Source organism: Lepisma saccharinum, chromosome 1 (assembly GCF_977018435.1).
Source record: "Lepisma saccharinum chromosome 1, izLepSacc3.1, whole genome shotgun sequence".
NCBI lineage: Eukaryota > Metazoa > Arthropoda > Insecta > Zygentoma > Lepismatidae > Lepisma > Lepisma saccharinum.
In genome coordinates this window covers 218435322-218457850 of record NC_139229.1, presented here as the reverse complement: position 1 = coordinate 218457850, position 22529 = coordinate 218435322, and the positions used below count along the sequence as shown (strand labels likewise).

At 39.4% G+C, this 22529-nt stretch overlaps 1 protein-coding gene across 2 annotated transcripts in view; it reads right to left on the bottom strand.

Annotated features, from left to right (window-relative positions):
* lin-28 (protein lin-28 homolog) overlaps window positions 1–22529 on the bottom strand; it is a 118383-nt gene that overhangs the window by 65172 nt on the left and 30682 nt on the right. Inside the window, exon 1 of one of the 2 annotated variants that reach the window (XM_083127976.1) lies at window positions 6902–7006. The exons of the other annotated variant lie outside the window; for it this stretch is intronic. Within the exon in view, the coding sequence (XP_082984102.1) occupies window positions 6902–6932 (31 nt within the window). The 5' untranslated portion in view covers window positions 6933–7006. Of the gene's footprint in view, window positions 1–6901; window positions 7007–22529 lie in introns of those variants that run through there. 2 annotated transcript variants of the gene reach the window in all.

Genomic DNA, 22529 nt, shown 5'->3' with positions numbered 1-22529 from the left:
TGCTCAATGCCTTGTTGAGTACCACTCTAGTCATTTCTCAACTGTTAGTTGCTCAATGCCATGTTCACTAACTTTCTTGCCATTTCTCAGCCATGAGTTGGTCAATCGCATGTCGACTACCATTCTTGCACATTTCTGTTATAAATTGCTCAATGCTAAGTAGACTACCTCTCTTGCCTTTTCTTAGCCGCAAGTTGCTCAAAGCCATGTTGAGTACCACTATAGTCATTTCTCAACTATTAGTTACTAACTTTCTTGCCATTTCTCAGTCATGAGTTGCTCAATGCCATGTCGACAACCTTTCTTCTTACCATTTCTCAGTCATAAGTTGCCCAATGCCTTGTTGACTACCTCTTTTGCCATTTCTCAGCAACAAGTTGCTCAAGCCAATATTGACTACAATTCTTGCGTTCCTGGAATTTAAATTAGATTGTTTCTTCAGTGAATGCCCCGCGCCGATGTGTATCGGGATCAAAACTCTACCAGTGTATTCTTATTTCAAAAGCAGCGACCACTCCACGCTGTTTTATATGTGCTTTAGTCGTCTGTAAAGGCCTGTGTGAAATCTCTTTTCAATCTGAGGTTACTCCTGTTTTCTTTGAATGCTACATATATCAGGTAACTTGTGGGTATACGTTTACTTTATCTCGAATCTTAAAGCTACATTTGATGCAAACGACATCCATGTATTTACTCTTACTCAGAGGTACTTGTCGCACTTTCATTATAATCGTTTGTGCCTTTAAATTTATTCCTACAAGGCTACAACTTCATCAGAAAAGACGTAAATTTAAAAAATCATGGCGTGTGCTGAATAAGCCGGAAATCAAACAGCACTCAGTTCTTAAACGAACCCTATCACGTATTCCTCCCACATTTTGGATTAAAAAAAAGTAATTTCCATCACATCTGACTTAATTTGGAAACTCTCGTCCCCCCACTTACCTTCCCTCTCCACGGCATCTAGAGCGAATGCGAAAATGGAAGCGAGAAAGAAGCGAGCAATCTTCGCCTAGAACATTCCTGCGATCAATAAACTCTTTCTCAGGCAAAGGAAAAGTCATTCCGAGGCATAAGAAACCACCGCCACGAGAATGAATGCAAATTACCTTCCTGGGGAGGAATTACATGCGGTCAGGATTAGATTCATTTCGCCATATGCTACACCAAGACGTATTTTCCGAAAATACTTTCAAATAAAATATTTCTGTGGGGAAATAGGGTTGTTCAGAGCTCGTTATTTCTAGTTTATTTTTTTAAATTTTTTTTTTTAATGCTGGTGCACTGGTAGTAATCAATAACAGATTTCGAATAGCCAAAATTCACAAAACACAGGCGTTCACTTGGGGATGTCAGTGGCGTGCCCGGGATAAGTTGCTACTGAACGTTTTTGGCAAAGCTTTGTCGAATTACGAGACCGACGCCTAGGAAAAGGCGTAGCCCCCTAGGCCATCTCAATCTAGGAAATTTCTGGACACGACACTGCAATCCATCTTCATAATTCTGGATTAATTTAAAAGAGATCTGTACACACACTATTATTACACGTCAGCCAGTTCTCGCAACGAAACAGCATGATGTATGATTCTTGATATATCGGCATGTACAGTCTGTCTCGGAAACCTGTGGAGCATGAACGCGCATAAAGGTAGAGAAGGGGAAAAAACGGGTGGGCGGAGCAATGCAGTGCGTGCTGCTGGTAACTGATGGCGTTTTCCCCTCCACTCATTCACATCGTCCTTGACGCGTGACTTGGTCGAGCCCTCTCGCGTCATTACTTGCGCAAAGGACACGTTTTCTTTCGCTTGCTCCAAATATTCCCGGGACAGAGTGTACACTGATGTGTCTGGCGCAAATAAACTGCTAGTAGGGAACAGGGAACCGGTGATCCTTGCCTCCACGAGTGGTGTGACTATTGAAGACATTGATGAGGGCCCTCATAGCGAGTCTTCTTGTGTGAGGAGGTCTGTCTCGGTCTCATCTCGATAAACACTGTCCTTGTTATCGTCTAAATCTCGTCTTGAAATATAGTATGAGGCTACACAGTGTGTCGCCGCACGTATTTTTACAGTGTAGATCTTTTAAGGAAGACAACCTTCCTTCATAACGTTTTTCTACAAGAGGCCTCGTTTTGACACTTGAAATTTTATCCTGAGTGTACAGTCCTGATAATTCGGGATGGACGGGACCGAGACTACCACAAATTATACAGGGTGTCCGGGTTAGAAGTATACAAAAATAACTACTTATAATGCGAAAACTACTCCTTATATCGTCTCGATAGACCATCGATCCCAGATTTTAGTAGTCCACTTTTACGATCAATAGAGCTGCTGAGTCACGCATGCACACGTTTCTGAATGGAACGTTTCCTGAACGTTGGATCGGAAGAGGAGGCCCAACTGCTTGGCCACCGAGATCGCCAGATTTGTTACCATTAGACTTTTTTGCATGGAGCTTCATGAAATATATTGTGTAAGTACAAGAGGAGTTCACGATTTGGGTGATTTGAGAAAGCGTATCGTGTAAGTAGTTGCGCTAATAACGCCTCAAATGATGGTCAACACTCGGCGAGCTTGAGTATCGTTTGGTTATGTGTAGAGCTACAAATGGTGCCCACGTTGAGGGACAAGAGAGAGAGTTTTGCAGATGCTAAAATATTTGTTTGTATTTTTGTATAGCTACTTCTAGCGAATATACCCAGCATTTTTTTTAAAAAAAAAAAAGTGCTACTATACGGAATAACCTATGGAAAATCAGAAGTGACAAAATGAACAACAATACAGTAACAAAGAAAAATATGAAAGATGGTATATACAGTATCTGAGATGGAAATGTTACGTAAGCATGTGAGATTCCCCATCAAGCTATTAATCAAGAGGTCCCGGGTTCGATACCCGGTAGAGGCACATAATGGTTCGATCCCACTTTAAACTGTAGGTCCAGTCCCGATCAGCCTTACAGTGCATAAAGTGGACTTAGAACACCAACTCTTCATCAAGCTACTGCGTGTTACGTACTTACGCGATTCACGAGATGGGATAGCGCTCGATGTTCTTATACGACAAGCCCTTTAAAGTTACCTTTTATTTTACCTCGGGTTATACGGAACGTCGGATTATCTATACTGTACTGTATGCAACTACGATGCGTAGAGTCACAGTTGTTGCCACTAATGGATTGACTTTATTATTACGATAAACAAAATATATAGGCTCTGGAAAAATAATGAGATGGCTTGGTATGCCTGAATAAGTTACACCCTAAAGTCTCGGATCTAAAATCTCGTCCGACCTCGATAGCACAGGGGTTGGTCGTCCTCAGTCTTGCCCCGTTTTTAAAAAGGTCGTCTCAATCTCTAAGTCTCCTACAACCGGATATAATGCGGACTTGAAAAAGGAAATAAAAAAGAACGAATAATTTGTGCCGTCTCTGTGAGGTTGAGTGGTCGATTCACAATCAGGGTTGGAGAGGTAATGTAGTACATACGTATTTTACATAAACATACGAGTAATTTACTTGACGTAGATACATTTTCACGTCTGCGATAAAAAACTATTACCCTTAATGTATTCAAAAAATAACATGCTGATGAATTTACATACATAATTCAATGGCATACTGATAATGTGAAAATCACATCCTATTCTATGCCATTAATTAAATTCCAACAAAGACATCATGTTTTTTTTAATTTCTTTTAAAGTAAAAATCATTGTCAGTTTAAGTATATTTGTATGTTACCGTTTTGAAGTAAAACGGACATACAGGGTAAAAATTATGTATGATTCGACTCCTAAGTTTAATTTAAGCAAGGAGTACCTCATACACTATGTATCATGTAAACCTGACTTCAGTCAGCATGTAAGTGATTATGTGGGGACAAGACCTTTCCCCTAGAAGTCTTGGACCCTCAATTTTTTTTTACCTCGTTACAAATCAAACATTGCCTCCCCTATCTATCTGTAGGATAGCAGGGGGTTGAAACTCTAGCCGAAAATATTCTCTGAGTGTCTATTATCCTCACAAATTCTAGGGGATATGTGCGTAAAACTAGCATATTCACTGAAATAGCTTCATTCACTCAATCATTGATCCGATAATGTGCATCATTGCCAATGGTAACCGATCATAGTAAGTGTATGTTAAAATAATACAATACCTGGTTTCTTACTGCATGTGTTCCACATTCACACTATGAATCCACTTTATGCTAAAATGGGCTAATCAGGAATGGAACCACAGTTTAAAGTGTGATCAGAACCACTATGTGCCTCCACTGAGTATAGAACCCTTGATACCACTACGCCCAAAACATCCTGTATTCAACACACACACACCCACTTTGAACGTTTATGACCTACATTTTGGGCATACTGTTTCCTTGTAGTGATCTGATAAGATAACGCTAATGATAATTGATAATCACGTATCAAAAGGGACGTGCACTTTGAAAGAGTTAGACGCTAAATCTCCTGAACAATAGCTCCGTGTAAAGCGATGAATGACCGGCACCAAGGTCATTCATGGGAAATGCTCTCCCACCCCTGGCTCTCTCCTTCCACCGAAGTAACTGTAGTCTTTTCAGGGGAAGCGAACCGTTGACGGACAAAGTAGTGAGTGGAGTACCTATCTTGTGAAGTTCTATTCTTGGTAACAACGAGGCTTATTCCATTATTTTAGGCGTCGGTATAGGCGAGGGAAAAAAAGAGGGGGGACGAAAATTATTGTTTGAAGGGCATTACATTTAATATATCCTAAACTGCGTACTTGGGATTGAAGAGCATTTATTTATATTTACCTGGTGTAAGCATAAGCACATAGTCTTCGGATCCCACTTTAAACTGTAGTTGGATTCCCGGTTAGCCTTTCTTTGCATAAAGTGGACTTACAAATAAACATTTATTTTTCTTGTTCATTGGGGGAGGGGGGTTGTCTGCCTCCCCTGTCAACATTTGGCGGCGTCACAATTACACGTTCTCGTCTCGTGAGGGTGGGATATCCAAGGGCAATTTGGTGGGGGTTATACCCCCTTTTGGCCAGCATTCGCTTAAAAAAAATGAACATCTAATATTGAAGGAAGGTGGCAACGTTTAGGACAATTCTGTCGTGCCACCGAGAACACTACTCACAAACAGAAAATTCTAAAGAAAGCCCTGCAGTGAGTAGGACTCAATCGTGCATTTTCTACGGGCGTATATAACTCCCTCAGTTAACTTCATATAAATATTGAGGAAGGCAGATAAACGGACTGTTGGATTCCAGGTTGATATCATCACAAGTTGGTTGCCCTGGGAACACTATCCGATAGACCACTTAAGCCGACCACTTAAGCCGACCACTGAAGCTTATCTTTGGTAACATACTAACGAACTCTCTACACTTCTTAAACCCGAAGGTATATGGCTGCAGCAACACAACCCTTCCATCTGACCCTATACTGGGTAGGATCAATCCAATCTTTTCCATCCTTACCGACTTCCTTCAGGTCCATCACAACGTTATCCATTCATCTTCGTCTTGGCCTTCCTACCGGTCTCTAACCACCAGGTCTCCCAACGAAGAATCCCGTAAACTTATTTCCTCTCTCACTCGTACCACATGGCCTGCCCACCCTAAGCCTTCTTGATTTAATTATTCTAATAATATTTGGACAGAAATATAAATTGTGTAGTTCTAAATTATGTAACCTTCTCCACTCACCTGTCTCCTCATCCCTTTTAGGTTCAAATATATTTCTAAGGATTTTATTTTCAAATACTCTTAATTTATGTTCCTGTCTTAATGTAAGGGACGAAGTTTCACATCCACATAATAATAAAGGCAAAATTACTGTTTTGCATTTTTTAACTTTTAGTTTCTTAGACATTATACAAGAAGATAAAAGTTTATGAAGAGAAAAGGATAAGACGCATTTCCTGAATTAAGTCTGCTTTTTATTTCCTCTTCAATGTCATTCTCATTGGTTATTATAACCCCTAACTCCGAAGTACTTGAATGTCGAGACTGATTCAATAATTAGATTTTAATTATTACCTAACACTTGGTTTCGGCCTGTAAGCATATATTTACTTTTCTCTTTGCTAACTTCCAAACCTATCTCTTTAGCTGCTTTTAAAAATATTTTAGCATTATTATTAATTGTATTTATAACAAGTTTCTCATTATTTTAGTGCAATGACCACCAGTTAACAAATACTATGAATGGGAATTCGGTGCGAGAGAACGGACGCGCAAGAATTCACCGCGCGTGAAGAGCTAACTCGGACAGGAAAAGAAGGGGAAATGGAAAAGGAGGGGGAGGCAGTCAATTCTCGAACAAAATTTTTATGGTGTTGTTTTCCAAGAAGGAATCCTACCCCCCCCCCCCACCAAGTGCCTCACCGCCCACTACATAAGCCTCGGGCTGCATGGAGACCAGAAGCAAAACACTCGTCCCATGGGAAGCGGAGAAAGGGGGGGGGGGCGGAGGGGAATGGAAACTAATGACCCTCGAATCACGTGGTGCACTTCCTGCAGAAGTGAATAAAAAAAGGATAGGAACGCACTACAGGAAGAAAACTGGTGCACAGAAAGAGAACTGGCATGATTTGAATAAAATTCATGACGTCACTGCTCATAGCAATTCCGATACCTCGTTCTACAACTTGAGTCTATGTGTAATTTGTACAAAAAGAGAACACTCCCCCTCCCCTCCACGCAATTAAGAACACTGCCGAACCCTGTTTGCTAGTTGTCACGCTTAAAATTACCCTTTCCCCCTTTACACATGCAGTGCCCCTTCTTCACCCACAAAACACAGTGTGCATCACTTTTTTTTTTTTTGCCACACCCAAGAAAAATGCTCCGAAGGTCCATAACCTTTCGTGTATCTGCGTTGTAAATACGGTTGAATACTCACTCGCTAGACTTGTGGAGGAAGCTTCCAACATACACGTGCACAAGCCTACGATCTTCGTTCACACACATTACATCAGCACCGCGAGGAACACAAACCTTCAGTGGCATGTTACGCACAGGCCGAGAGGCACACACGGGGCTTGGGAAAACAAGTGACGAGCGGAAAGCGATTCTCCTCTGTCGGATAAAGGTTATACGGACGCCCGTGTTCCGTTATTGATCTCCGAGCTGGCGTAACCTTGCTCGAAAAATGTCTTCGGGAACTTCGAACAAAATTTCGGCGTTGGCAACAATGTGAAGACGAACAAATGCCATCCACTGCGGAAGCTGTTTTCCGAGTTTCAACAATGCAAATATCACGCTTACACTTTTCCTTTGAACAGAAACATCTGAATAGCGTGTACTCGAACAAATTTTTCTGGTCAAATTGTAAGATGTTCATTCACACATGGTAACAAGGGTTGCCAACCTCCTTACTGTTTCCAAATTAAAGCAGATTATCTGGCAAGAACTAGAGAGAAAAATATGTTAATTAGTCATTTTCTAAATTAAAATAAAAAATGGTAGAGCGAAATTGCTCGTTCAATTATAATTACAGAACTGTAAACTAAACTAAACTTCGTGGCCGAACAGCGCTTTGAGCGTCTTTCGTGGCGCATGGTCAGCGCATCGAGTCCCATCGGCGCTGTTTTCTGTCTTTCTAACTCCGAAGTCCTCTCGATGCTGGGTAAAGACCGATTTCGGCAGCATAGAACGATCGAAGCCGTGGCGACTCGCAGCTAAGCCGAGAGCGCTAAACGTTCGGCTACGCGGGAGCTTAATCGGAAGACTATACATTTTGTGTAGTGTTATAGACCCCAGTGGCGCAACCACAGGGAGGGCAGGGGGGGCAACCTTGGACCGATATCTGAGTTCTTAGCGGGCATGAGTAGAATTGGAATGAGATGAGAGCAATAAATCATCATTTTAATTGACATTAATGGCTTTTTTATTCATTATCGAGGGGTGACGCTATTGTTATTTAATCTAGCGCCACGTGTCGTGGGTGGAGGAGGAGATGAGTCATCGATGACTCATGCACACGTGTGAGTTTGAAATTAATGGTTTTCCATTAGTGCACAAAAGACACTATTATGTATTCCGTTTTTGACCTAAGCTAACCTTTTGTTGTATATTATATATGCGTTTCTGCCGGATATGAGTCACAGATGATTTATACTGACGTTGGAGTTTGGAATTAATGGTTTCTCCATTAAGGTACAAAAGACACTATTATGGAGTTCGTTTTCGGACTATTCTAACACTATTGTTGTATTTTATTAATGCGTTTCTGCCGGATATGAGTCATGGGTGCTTTAGGCACACGTGGGAACTTGGAATTAATGGTTTTTCCATTAATGTACAAAAGACATTTTCGGCCATTTTGGCGTCGGTGGTGAGTTATATTTGGTATAATTAAGGATCCGGATTTACCCGTATTCAACTGGTGCCGACGCGTTCGATCGGAGGTAGAAGGTATTATAACACATGTTCGCTTTAAAGGCGAAGAAATTGAACGATGTATCCTATATGAAAACGAAGTATGCGAGCAGAATCCATGTTATTAATATTAACCTGTTACGGAAGAACCTGTTATGTGGTTGCATTCATCGGCACCCCCAAACCGCGCGCGTTCATGGACACGTGAGGAGAAAAAAGGTTCTCTATTGTTACGGCCCCCATTGCTTGGTCTTCTTCCGAAGTTGAATGGAAGTCAAGTGTCGCCAAATTTTTACACACGAGTATTGATTTTCTTTGAGGTTCCAATTTTATTTGGTGGAAGTAATCTACGCGGTATTTCTGCCGCCTTTTGTAACATTGCAAAGACTATTTAACCTAAGGCGTAACGAATTTGGCTGAACTAGGAACATTCAGTTCCAGTATCTACAGGTTAAAGTGGATGCGATCCACTATTTGCTCTTATTTCGGGGTTGCGAACCACGGCCCATTTGATTATTGGGTTATAAACATCAGGATTCATGTAAAATTGACCAGATGTTTTTTTACTGTTAGAGACAATATTTCGCATTTTTTGTGTATTTTTACTCAGAAAACGCTATTTGAACGAATCAAGCAAGAGTTCGCATGGGAATTTAGACTCACAAAGACATTTTTCAACTTTTAACTTGTTATTTTAAAAGTTTATTTCCATTTTTTACTCTAATATCACAATTTCTTCTATTCAGGCAACATTTGTTATTAAATTTTGGACTCACAAAGACATTTTTCAACTTTTAACTTGCTATTTTAAAAGTTTATTTCCATTTTTTACTCTAATATCACAATTTCATCTATTTTTGCAGAAGTGTTTATTGCAATTTTGACTTGCAAAGATAATTTTTTCAACTTCTTTTATTATTTTTTCTATTTATTGCCTTTTGTATCTTATATTTTTTATTCTTAACTTTGAGTTTTGTTCTTTATTTAAAAAATTTCTCTAATCACTAAGGAAGAAGTACTTTTAAGTAAAACTGTACCCACAAAGTTTATTATTACTATTATTATTATTAGTATTATTATTATTATTGTTGTTGTTTTTGTTTTGATGTAGTTGTTGAATCTTGTTGTTGTTGTTAGGGTTTATTGACTTCCACTACGCTATTTTTGGTTTGCTTCCTAGGAAAGTTTGTTTATTTTAGAGTTTCCTCGGTATTTTCTTACTGTTAGGGTAGGTAAAGTTTCCTAAATATATGAGTAGGGTTCCATATATTCTTGTTCTTGCATGTTTTTCATATGATGTGATCACCACAACTCTCCAAGTGCTTTTACTGCATGTTTCCATTTTTATTGAGGCTTAGTGATTTCTAGAGCCACTTTATGCATGAGAGAAAGCTTGAAAATTTCGATCTCAGATAGCCGTCAACCTTATGTCAGAGTATTTTCGAGTATATTTTAGTCTTATTATGGGGCAGTAGAATATCATGGCTTGCTTATTTTTTAAGTATGTTGCGCAGTTATTGTATTTTTGCTTTTGCTTTCTAGATAAACTGTATGAAATGTTTAATATTTGTACTTTTTGCACTTATAAGAGGCCAAACTTTTACTGTAACTAAAATTATTATCTCTCTAAGCACTGAAACCCCTTTACCAAGAGTACTATAACTGAATGTTTATTAATATTGTTTCTTTCATCCCTTAAATATAACTACTTAACAATATAATGACAAATCACAGGACAAGACGATGTTAGCAGATGACTACGTGGCTCTTAAGTCCACCTGCCAAACTTTTCTTACCATGTTATTTACCCTTATAGTCTTTTATTCGGGGTACGTTTCAAGTACTACTTGACTTTTTGAGTGTTTGATTAACACCAGGGGTTATTTGTATCTGTTATGCTGTATTATTTGAGGCTTCTTTTTTTATTCTACAATCACTATATGTCCCTGAGAACTAAATTTCCACTGACTGAAGCTTAAAGCTTAGGCTCTACAGCATGTTGAATGGTTAAGCACTGGTCAATATGAATTTTACAGAGGCTAGTAGGAGGCATAGGAACACACGCCAGAGCCTTATTAGCGTGCAAGAAGCATTTTCAGGGAGTACTACGAGGAAACGAAGTTGATTTTTTTGAGGGCTTTACCAGTTACACAGCCAATATTTGCTATTTCAAGTAACTACATGTACCAAAACATTTTACAGCCCAACACTAACTAGACTTCAATTTATATTTTATTAGGTGCTAAATGTAGCAAGAACACTGATTGTACATACTTTTGAGAATCCAACTATTTCAGGATTTTTTCTATGTACGCATATTTTTATTGATTACTAACTTTAACAGACCAATCAGGAAGACGCCAAAATTCACTAAACTTAGTACTATAGTGTATGTGATTGCATGAAAAGTAGAAATTATAACAACCACAAGATTTCGCTTTTTTTGCTTTTGGGACTAATCGTGACGCTGAGGATGAATGGATGGCCAAAAATCTTAAGGACTGGATGTATTTTACCATTACAGACGCCTATGTAGAAACACTAGAGTACTGTTAGCTTTCAAAATTGAGGTTATACTGTACTGTTTTTTAAATATTTCGTATTTGGCACGCTTAACAAGTTACATTTATATCCATTTCAGGACAAATATTGCTAAAACTCTCAAATTAATGTGTACAACTTTATATTTCTGCTATCAAAGGAATTAACAATCCTATTTTACAAACAAAGGGTATTGTTTACACTTTATTTACTTCAATCTGAGACTAATATTTTACAGTAATTGAATCATTCAGCCCTAGTCAATATTTTACTGCATCAGAAAGTTTGTTATTAATCTAATAAGTATCCTATTTTGTGCTATTCTAACGCAAACGTTGTTTGATTCACTGGTTATAATGCAAACTTTTGCACAAATTCGATATATTCACTACCTTCAAACCAAACAATTGTACTTATTTAGCGCATTTCATTTATATTTCTTGTAATTAACTTATGTTTCTTATAATTAACAAACTAAACTAATTACTTTGGCATGTTAAAAACCTTATTTTTTACTATTTCCTATTCTATCAGGTTCTATATTGCTGTTTTTATCAATTATGTAAGACCACACTCTGGTAAATGCACATATATTCTCTTTTATACACACACACACACACACACACACACACACACACACACATTTACACACTTATACGAACATACATCTGACGTTTTTCAATATTTTGCTATGAAGTTTGCATCCACGCTATTCAAACAAGGGCAGGCAATGTAGTATTTATGAGTATTAGTAATCCCAAAGTGGTGTTTTTGGTGTCCAAGTTCAGATGAGAGGCTGCTATGTGCCTTTTGCAGGGGATGCAAACTTCATAGCAAAATATTGAAAAACGTCAGATGTATGTTCGTATAAGTGTGTAAATGTGTGTGTGTGTGTGTGTGCGTTGGTATACCCGTCATTAGGAGGAACAAGATCAGAAAAATTACCAGCATTAAGAGGGACTTTTTCATTGCGAGGTAATTTTGGTGGTTCCTCGGAACGAGAGAGCACATTATTTAATATTATGGCCGAACGGGCAAAGGAAAGTTTAATGTCGTGGAATTAATCGACGAAGGGGACCAAGATCTATATTTTGATAAAAGATAGAACAATGTCCGACAATTGTACTCGGAGTTATGCTACAAAACAGAGCATTTTTCTGGTTCCTCTTTTCGGGGCATTGTGCCTGTACGTGTGTATCAGGTGTTTATCGGTTCCTCTCAACGGGGCTCTGTGCTTATCACCTACACACAACGTGTGTGTCGTTTGTGCGACGCCAGAGACATCTGCAGTGTGTGAAAAATTGCGGAACTACATCAGCGGTGACGTCAAGGCGGAGCGAGGAAGATCGTAGGGGGTGGGGCCTGCGGTTGCAGAGAACAGCGTTGTCGGATCTCCCCCTCAACTTACATGACTCAGCATTTTTCACTGACGGCTGTGAACGTTGCATTGTTCGCAGTGCTGCATAAGTTGCAACGCTGGAGAATGCAGCGTTGCTACATCATTGCCTACATGGGAAATGTTAACGGCGCTTCACGATTGCGTTCCGAGAGGGTTCGTTGTGTGATAGTAGCCGTATTTAATATATCGGTTTGAGCTTGGGCAATTATGTCTCGTATTTCTCGGAAAATATATATATCAACGAAGAATTGTAGCAATCTGCCGGAGGGCGCGTGTGAGCGAGCAAAGAATATTGTAGGAAATGCTTGTGTATTTCCTCATCAAGAAAGCAAACTAGTAGGATTTCTTCTTGTATTAATTAACAAAATATTCAACCAGAGTTCCTATGCTAGAATACTGGAAATGATTAATCTGACTAAAACACAAAAGCCAGATACAGGACAATATAGTACAAAAACAACATACATTTTTACGTTCTTAATTATGGTCTAACTATTCGTTTTCTCCGTCTACTCCACTCGTTAAAAATTTGCTCCTCCTCTGTGGTGACAGTGGCGTATTTAAGAGTACGACTTTAATCTCCTTCCCGAAATACCTTCCACCCTTAAAATGTTTCTTTCGTCACTAGAATGCAGATGCATATGTTCAAAAATGGCAAAATACGTAGTTAAACATTAATAAGAATAGAGCCCGACCCTGTGGCCGAGTGGTTAGCACATCGCGCTGCGACGCCAAGGGTCCCGGGTTCGAATCCCGGTCGGGTATGGTTGTTTGTGAATGTCCATTTTCATCCATTTCATCATTTCATCACTCATCCCCATCTTCGCAAATTAGCCAAGAGGCACAAAACGCGAAGTAAAATAAACTAAATCAATCAATCAATCAATAATAAGAATAGGTTCTTCACTAACATTTCAATATTTTTCGTAATACATGTCTCTAAACTAAGGTAGAATTCACACCGAACTTACAGGCGACACGTGTTGCTTGAGGATTTCACCAATCCAACGCAAGTTTCTGAGCCCTATTATGCCTGCCCCTACGTTATGAAACGTTGATGTGGATTGACGCGTTTCCAATTATGTCATTTGCACTTGCTGTTTGGAGTGAAATACACGTCTTGCTTGACGTTTCGGTCTGAAAGTTACAGGCGACAAACAACACGGAGATGCCAAGCAGCTTTCAGACCAAAGCGACACACAACACATGTCGCTTCGGAACTAGTCAATCAATATCAACGTTTCACACCTTAGCGGTAGCCCCAGAAGACTGAGTTCGACTGGTGAGATTCTCAAGCACCACATGTCTCTTCAATGTGAAATCTCTCAATGAGAGAAGAGCCCAGTTCGAGAGACATGTAAAAGCTCACTAAAGCAACACATACACCGCGCACAAGTGAACAGACCAAGTCAATTTGATGCACGGCCCGAGCGACATGGTGATTTCACACCCAAGCGACAAGCGACACGAGACCCTTCAATCTAATGCAAAAGATTCATTGCGTATGCGGGAACAACAGAAACAGGTGACACGATGCACCGTATTGAGAACATAGTCCAGTCCAAGCTACAAATGCAGCTTGTGTAGCTTCAGTTCAAAATTTTTGTTTTCAAGAAGCACGTTACAGGGGGATTTCACACTGAAACGACACGACACACATGATTTTGTGCGAGCAATAAAGGTTTCGATTTCCTGTGGGGCATAGCACCTTGCACTGGCGTACGCAGGGGGGAGCTGATGGGGCTACTGCCCTCCAGAAATTTTAAGAAAATCCAAATTTTTAGATGAAAATTTGTTAAGAACTCAAAGAAAGGAAAGATGTAAACGCAAACCTCCCTTAAAGTTAAAATGACACCCGATAACCATTTCTGTCTTCGAGTACAATTTTAAGAGTGAAAAGTTCAAAATGTACGATAGCCTATATATTTTATTCGGTATCCCACAATTCTAGAACAAAGCTATATACTATACACCTTTACAATTTCAGCCCCTCCAGAACAAAAATCCTGCTTACGCCAGTGGCACCGTGAGAACAATTGGAGCAGACTATGATATCGAAAACCAGAAAACTACAGCGACTCAATTGTATTTAACTTAGTATATGGCACATGTTTTCCCTCTTCTCGAGTGGCAGCAACGAATCGTCCCCTACGTATGGACAGTGCATCGCCCACTGGCATATACATGAGGGAGGGATGAAAGACAGGCCTGTGGCAAGGAGTAGCAAGTCTCCATTTTGACTTCACAGCCTAACAAAGAAAACTAAAGGTGGCCAGGAGGGGAAATTTCCTTTGGGCTCAGGATCGTGGTGTGTGTTGCAAGGCGTGCTGTCGACAGTGGCGGCGATTGGGTTCCAAAACTGGGTTGGGCAAAGGAACTTTACTTTTCCTTTATAGATAAGCTTTAGCATAGTATCGGATCAAAAGTGGCTAAAAGTGGGGGGGGGGCAACTGCCGCCCTACGCTCCCTCAGTCAGTAATGATTATTCGACTGTGAAATCAGTTGTAATATTGGAATCAGATTCTTTTCTCATTCATCCATACACATTCTATTTCATTTCGCTTTGTAATAAAAATAAGCACTTGATAAATTTTAAAAAAATATATATTTTTAAAATTGTTTTTAAAATCAACGAAATTAGACAGAAATATGACTGACACATTTTAAGAAAGAAGTTACAGTCCGTGAATTACTTTTTCACAGTGTTCAATAATTTTATTAGGAAGCGCTTTTCTGCCATTTTATTTAACCGCAACGGTGCGGATGTATGGTGTTTAGAAGAAATTTAGGAAGGGACACGTCATGCCCAGGCCGGGATTCAAACCCGGAAACCCTGGCGTCGTATTACACTGAACTAACCTCTCCCCCAGATTTTGGGGGACAGAAAGTAAGTTATTAATATAATATACAAGATGTAATATATTATATATATTACATATTATATAATATAATATTCGAACCAGTGTATAGGGCCTCCCCGATGGCGCAGTCGTTGCCTTGTAATCAAGGGGTCCCGGGTTCGATACCCGGTGGAGGCACATAGTGGTTCGGATCCCACTTTAAACTGTAGGTCCAGTCCCGATTAGCCTTACTGTGCATAAAGTGGACTTAAAACACCAAATCAAACCAAACCAGTGTATAGTGCACCTCCACTGCATATCGCCAGTTTACAAGGCGATTCTCATATTCTCTATACCCTGTACTATTCACAGTTACAATACAAGTGTTAACCCATTGAGAAACCTAGGTTTGCCATTTTGGAATCTCTCTCTCCAGGAAGTAGTGTAATCAAGGGGTCCAGAGTTCGTTACCCGGTTGAGGCAATTGCATGGACGTCCGCAGGATTTTTTCCAGGGAGGGGCAAGGAAGGTATTTTTTTCCAGGGGGGCAAACGAAGGCAAATTTTCCCCAAAAATTGTGTTGTTCCCTAAAAAACATTGCTTTAATTTGAATTTATGGTGTTCATACAATAATTAACACATATTATTGCGGCTAAAATGAAATTATATGTGTGAAATACATATTTTTAGTTGACTTTCATTTTCCAGGGGGGGCCACGGCCCTCCCTTGCCCCCCCCCCCTTCCGGACGCCCATGGGCAATTGTGGTTCCGATCCCACTTTAAACTGTAGGTTCAATCCCGATTACTCTTTCTAGGCATAAAGTGTACTTAAAAACAATCTTACATTGAACTCGATTGAAATTACATTTTTGCTTGCAAGTTTGAATATGTATATTAATATTAATAATATTAACAATAATTACTTTAATTAATAGAGTACGTAATGAAGTACGAAAACATTGAGATCTGATCAAATTGTCCTTTGCTTATAGAGATGTTACTGACGCAAGTATTGATGGAATGAACTGCAATGAGTTATTTGCTACCCTTGAAAAAAAAACGAACCAAACGAAAACGCCGCCCGCCTCCCCCTCCCTGTCCTGTTTAAGGGGAGAGAGTGGTCAGACGTTCAGACCAGACGCTTGGCAACTCTGAACTACCCTTTCTTTGTCAGTGCCGGGGTTGGGGGTGCGAAGAAGTGTTTGCGCACCTTTTAATTTTCTTCCGCACACATTTTTCAACCAATAACACCAACTCTTAAGAGTGCCATCTCCGGTGGAGGCACACTTTAAACTGTAGCTCCAGTCCCGATTAGCGTTACTGTGCATAAAGTGGACTTAAAATACCAACTCAACAAGAACAACTCTTAGAGTGCCATGCTATCTCATGTCATATTCACCGCCGAATGTTACGTTCTAAAGTGAGACCGCTGTTATTGTTTACAACAGGTAAACACCGATCGCCGATTTCTTTCCTGTACTGTCGGCAGTTTATAAAGGCAAGCCGCCATTTTCTTTCTTTTGTCAGCATTGTTGTTAAGAATTGTTTCTTCTTATGTTTCGCGTAGTCTGTGTTTGTCGATAAGTGCCTATAGCTCAGTGTCAGGTGCTTTGTGTTATCCTTTGCGTTGTTGATACACCGTTTTTGTTGTCTGCCTACTGTCGGATCAAAAATTATGTATACTCGAGTTTTGGACTCCAATTAAAAATTAATCAGTAGACCTACATAAAAACGAGTTACATCAAAATTTGACTGTTTCAATTCTGTATTAAGCTATAGTAACCAATTCTTTTTCGAGTATGATTCGATTTTTAGTCGTCTTGAGAATAAAAAAAAGTGCCGTTTTTTGCGTTTTCCAAACAAGAAATCCAAAAAATTTAAAAAATCGTCCGATCGTGATCGAATTTAAATATGCAGGTAGAAAGGTTGTAAATAGAATTCTTAATTTTCAATTTTTTTTATTGGTTAAAAAGTCAAATGTGTCTTATCAATTTTCTGAAACATATTCCCTCCCATCCCGTGGGAAAATACCTTGCTTGCATTTCCTTGGAAAAAAATCTTCCAATTTTTCATGTATGTCATTGGCCTCCCTTCAACAAGCTGTTCTTTTCAAATTTTTGGCCTCTCCGATGGCGCAGTGGTAGCATCGTCGCCTTGTAATGAAGGGGTTCCGGGTTCGATTCCCGGTGGAGGCATATAGTGGTTTGAATCCCACTTTAAACTGTAGATTCAGTCCCGATTAGCCTCACTGTGCACAAAGTGTACTTAAACACCAACTCAATCAATCAATCAATCAAATTTCTAAACATGTCTTGTACTAAAACCGAGCAAGAGTGAAGCAGTTGGAGTTTTAAAATCCACATTATGCACAGTAAGTCTGGACCTATAGTTTAAAGTGGGATCCGAACCACTGTGTGCCTCCATTGGGTATCGAACCCGGGACACCTTTCGCTAGTTTTATCCACTTTCATTGGCATATTATTGGAATTTCAATTAGTGGCTAAAACATGCATGCATGTTTCATGTTTTCTTTATTTTCAACACCGCGCCCCTTAAATTTCATTCCACACCCTCTCAGCACTTCTACAGAGCATTCATTCCCCGACATTCGCTACGATACTCGGCGGCTAGCGGCCCGGCGTCAGCGCTTGTCTTTCCCAGTGAACGGGTTCGCGACAGTCGCACGCTAGTCTGTTTTTTTTCGCTCTCCCTGCCTTCGCTCTCTTTCCCTTTCTGTTGACGTTGCAGACTGACGCCAGTATAATCCTCCCTCGGAAGTTGTGTTGTGTCGTGTCCGTGTGTTGAAGATTGTGGCTTAATATGGCACAACAAAAGTTTACATTGCAACAAAGAATTTACGTTGTCGAGTATTACTTCGGAAAGAGGAATTGTGGAGAAGTGCGACGACGTTTTGCAACGAAATTTCCTGGTGTTCCCGTTCCACATAGAACCACTATATTAAACCTCGTAAAAAAGTTTAGAGTAACAGGGTCAGTTCTGAATAAAAGTGGAAAGAAAAATGGGGAAATCTAAAAAATAAAGTATACAAAGACAATCCGCACACCATCAGTGAGTTAAAAGAGAGTATTGTACGAGAAATCGGGACAATTACAGTAGACGAACTTGCACGTGTAAATGCTAATTACCTTCGGAGATGCCAGGAATGTGTTGCAGCAGAGGGACATCATTTTCAACACCTTCTGTACTCAAGGTTAGTACACAATATGAAAACTGTAATTTTAATAGCCGATTCTAGCGACTCTCGCGGACCCCGTTCACAGGGAAAGACGAGCGCTGCTACCGGGCCGCTTGCCGCCGAGTCTCGTAGCGAATGTAAGGGAATGCTCTGTATATAATTAGTTCTGGCAACGCACCAAGATTTACGGTTGTGGTTTTCTCTCCGTTGGGGACAACGAGGACGTTTATGTAAGCAAATAAATAAAATAATAATAATAAACAGTTGTGTTTATATACGTATGTATACGTATATAATTTACATCCCCTCCTCCACATTCACCTGAAAGTGGCAACAGTTGTGATTCGTGGGACCGTCTGCTCAGTTGATATCTATGTTTTGGCTTTTTGAGTGTGTGCAGAATTCCCCAAGGCCCTCTTCTCTTGTTTTTGCTGTGCAGAAACACAATAATCCTGAAATCGCTTGTATAGCTAGGAATTAAGTACAATGTAAGTGACAGCGTTGAAGAGATTAGAGGGAAGAAATGGTATAGCAATGAGCGAAGTTGCCAAACGAAGAATGTGTGTATGAGAAATTACTATTGTTTTTGCATTCTTAGTTCGTCATTAATTTCTTTCCTTTTGTTGCAACATATGATTTTTACTTCGAGACTTATAATAGGTCTGTGTGGGCCTCCCTGATGGCTCAGTGGCAGCGTCGTCACCTTGTAATCGGGGGTCCATGGTTCGATACCCTGTGAAAACACATAGTTGTTCGGATTCCACTTTAAAATGTAGTTCCAGTCCCGATTAGTCTTTCTGTGCATAAAGTCGACTTAAAACAACAATTCAATTCAATTATAATGAATGCTTTCATTATACTTTAATAATCCTAATTATTATGCATTGAAATATATATTGAAACAATCAACTCCATAAAATGCTGAAAATTGATATTGGAAATATTAATAGATTGAAGAAACAGGTGTATATAACTTTACTCTTCTTGTTTAAAGTAATCGAATTTTGAAGGAAAATGTAACTCACTTCCCCTTTTGTTATTTAGTGTCTAGTGGAGTGACCTACTAATTCTGACAGCAAATTCAATGAGTCATGATATTCATCCTGGTCAGGCAGGGTGTGGCTGCCTTTAAATTGTGTTTCATTTATCACATATTTAATAGTTCATCCTCATGCCGCAATTAACCTGGATACATATAATTTTGACCATAAATAGCAAAATGCAAGTAAAAACTTCTTGAAATTTACGATTTTCTTCGCATCAAAATTGTGGACATACGCCTAGTAGGCTCCTGTTGTCTGCAAGAAAAAATCTGGAATTTTATGAAATTTCTTGCCGCGTCTCATCGGGCTTGAAATGTATTACTTCACAAGAAAATTTTGAACAACTGTACTATCTTGCATTACGAGTTATAAAAGTAAGTAAATTCATCAAAAACTTTCACAAATCGTGTTTTAATACTGTCATAAACAGAATAGTGAATTGAAAGTGTCTGGGTATGGTTTGTGGAGGAGGTTTGTGTCTTTTTAAAGGTATCATTATCGTAAAATCTGATAATAGTCATTTAAATGTTTTTAGTGAAAGAATAGCCTCACAGTTTCCATACGTCTGAATTACTGGCTCTACAATGGCTTTTGTGATAGTTCAACGGTTTGAGAGTTTTGATAAGTATTGATTGTGCCAAGCTCGCACTGCCGTACCCATGTAGTTGATGGGAGTTATGGCCCCGTATTTGACACAGGTTAAAACAAAATAGAAGTCGAATAAATGAGAAGATGGCAAAATTTTAGACTGTGTGCTAAGAAGAATAAGCCATAACCAGTGGCGTAAATAACACCCCCGCAACCCCATCGTGCGGGGGAAGGGGGCCGAGCTTCGGGGGTGCATTAATTTTTGTTGATTTGGAGTTTTTTTAAGTCCACTTTATGCACAGTAAGGCTAATCGGGACTGGACCTACAGTTTAAAGTGGAATCCGAACCACTATGTGCCTCCACCGGGTATCGAACCCCGAACCCCTTGATTACAAGGCGACGACGCTACCACTGCGCCATCGGGGAGGCCCTGGGGGCGCATTACGAATGACTGATAGTTCACAAGTTTTCTTTTTGGCGTTAAAATATATTTTCAACCAAACATGTATTTTTATGCACCTGCAACTGCAAACATAAAATGTTAATCACTAGAAAAGTAGAAAGCGAATTACCAGATTAGAAGAAAACCCTTCATTAGCTGTATATTTCAACCTCCGATTATTATACCCTAGTACTTAAACCGGACAGAAACGTCGTCGCCTTGTAATCAAGGGGTTCCGGGTTCGATACCCGGTGGAGGCACATAGTGGTTCGGATCCCACTTTAAACTGTAGGTCCAGTCCCGATTAGCCTTACTGTGCATAAAGTGGACTTAACACACCAAATCAATGAATTAAACCGGACAGAAAAGAGAGATTTTGGTTATGCTACTCCTCTATTTTAGACGCTGTTTATTGTGTTGGTTGGTTTCTTGTGTTTATTAGTTGTTTGCCAATAGGTTCGATAAACACTTTAATGGTGCATGGTGTAAAGGTAAAATTAATGATTGGATAGGTTTAAGTAAAAAAAGAAATCAAAGAACACCAAACCGATATCACATGATATATTTGATGTTGCGATATTTTTGCAACTATTAGTTACAAGTACGAAATTTGGTGATTTGAATTAACTGTGAATTATCAAGTTGATACAATATGATATGCCTATTCTAGATCAGCCTGTCTGTTTGCCTGTTTTACTCGACCCAACAATCGAACCCAATCTGAACGTAGCTGTCACGATCTACGTAACTCAGTTCTGCGTAATTCGGTTTTATACGTAAATTACTGTAGGTCTCGGGAAAATATAATTTTAAAACGTGTTAATTAACCTTTACTTGTACGTAATGCATTTATAGGTAATTCTGTGTTATACCTATAACATCCACTTTAAACTGTAGGTCCAGTCCCGGTTAGCCTTACTGTGCATAAAGTGGACTTTAAACAACAAATCAATCAATCAATCAACCTATAACATAAAATACAGTTGATTTGTACGTAACCAAGCTACAACAATGTCACACAAAAACACAAATACGCAACAGGATAGGTGGATATGGCGGCGGTCGGTCTGGAATTGCGAGAAAGGGTAGTGCGGCGCGGCGGTGTCACAGAGAAGACAACAAACAGAGGCGGCACGCGGCATGAAATCAGAGGAGATTTGACGCAGTTGTTGAGAACAAGATACGATTTTTTTTTGTACGTACACTAGGTTGGCCACGTTTTCTTAACAGAAAATTAGGACATTCATGGATGCTAACAGGGGGGGGGGGTTGTAGCTATAACTAAAAGAGCACAGGGTCCAGTACACCCCGCCCCCCTCTTTGGCAAAGAAAATGTCATGCTGCTTATGTGTTTCCTGAAACATTACATAATTCTCTTTAATCTATTTTCCTCTTGATTTTATTTGATTTTTGTTATTTAACACGTCTTATTGTCACTTTTGGCTAATTGCAACAATGAATATGAGTTTAAATTCATGGGAGAGGAAAAGTTACCTGCTTGGTCAGAAAGTAAATTGTATACGGGAAGTCAACGCTAATCCACATAAAACTATTCAAGTGACAAATCTAATGCACTTAAGAATTAAACTTTTAACTTGTAAATTCGTTAATTTAGCACTTTATTACAGAAATGACCTGTATTATACTGTATGTTGTAACTCAAAATAGATGCAGTTATTTTAATAATGGCGTGTTAAGTAAATCTGATTTGTAAGTAATTCTCAGTTATACGTATTATTTTCTCTTCACCTTGACATACGTATAACTCAGGTTCAACTGCATAGCCATTGTGTTTTTCAACTCCCGTCAATAGTAGCATCATGTATCTGTTGGGATCAGATTCAATGGTAAACCATATTGCTCGAGGAGTGATGCCCAAAATAATCAATACCACCCTCTGTGAGGCAAAGGGTCATAAGATGGAGGGGGGCGCTAGTTGTCGTGGTGGATTCATTCTTGTGTAATATTCGCTTATTTCCAATTTCCAAAAAGTAACCTCAAGAAAGGTACCAAACTGGAATGTGTGATCTCACGTTTGGAAAGATGGCATTTCTTGCTTACAATTTAACTGTTCATTTTATTATAATTTTTACACTATA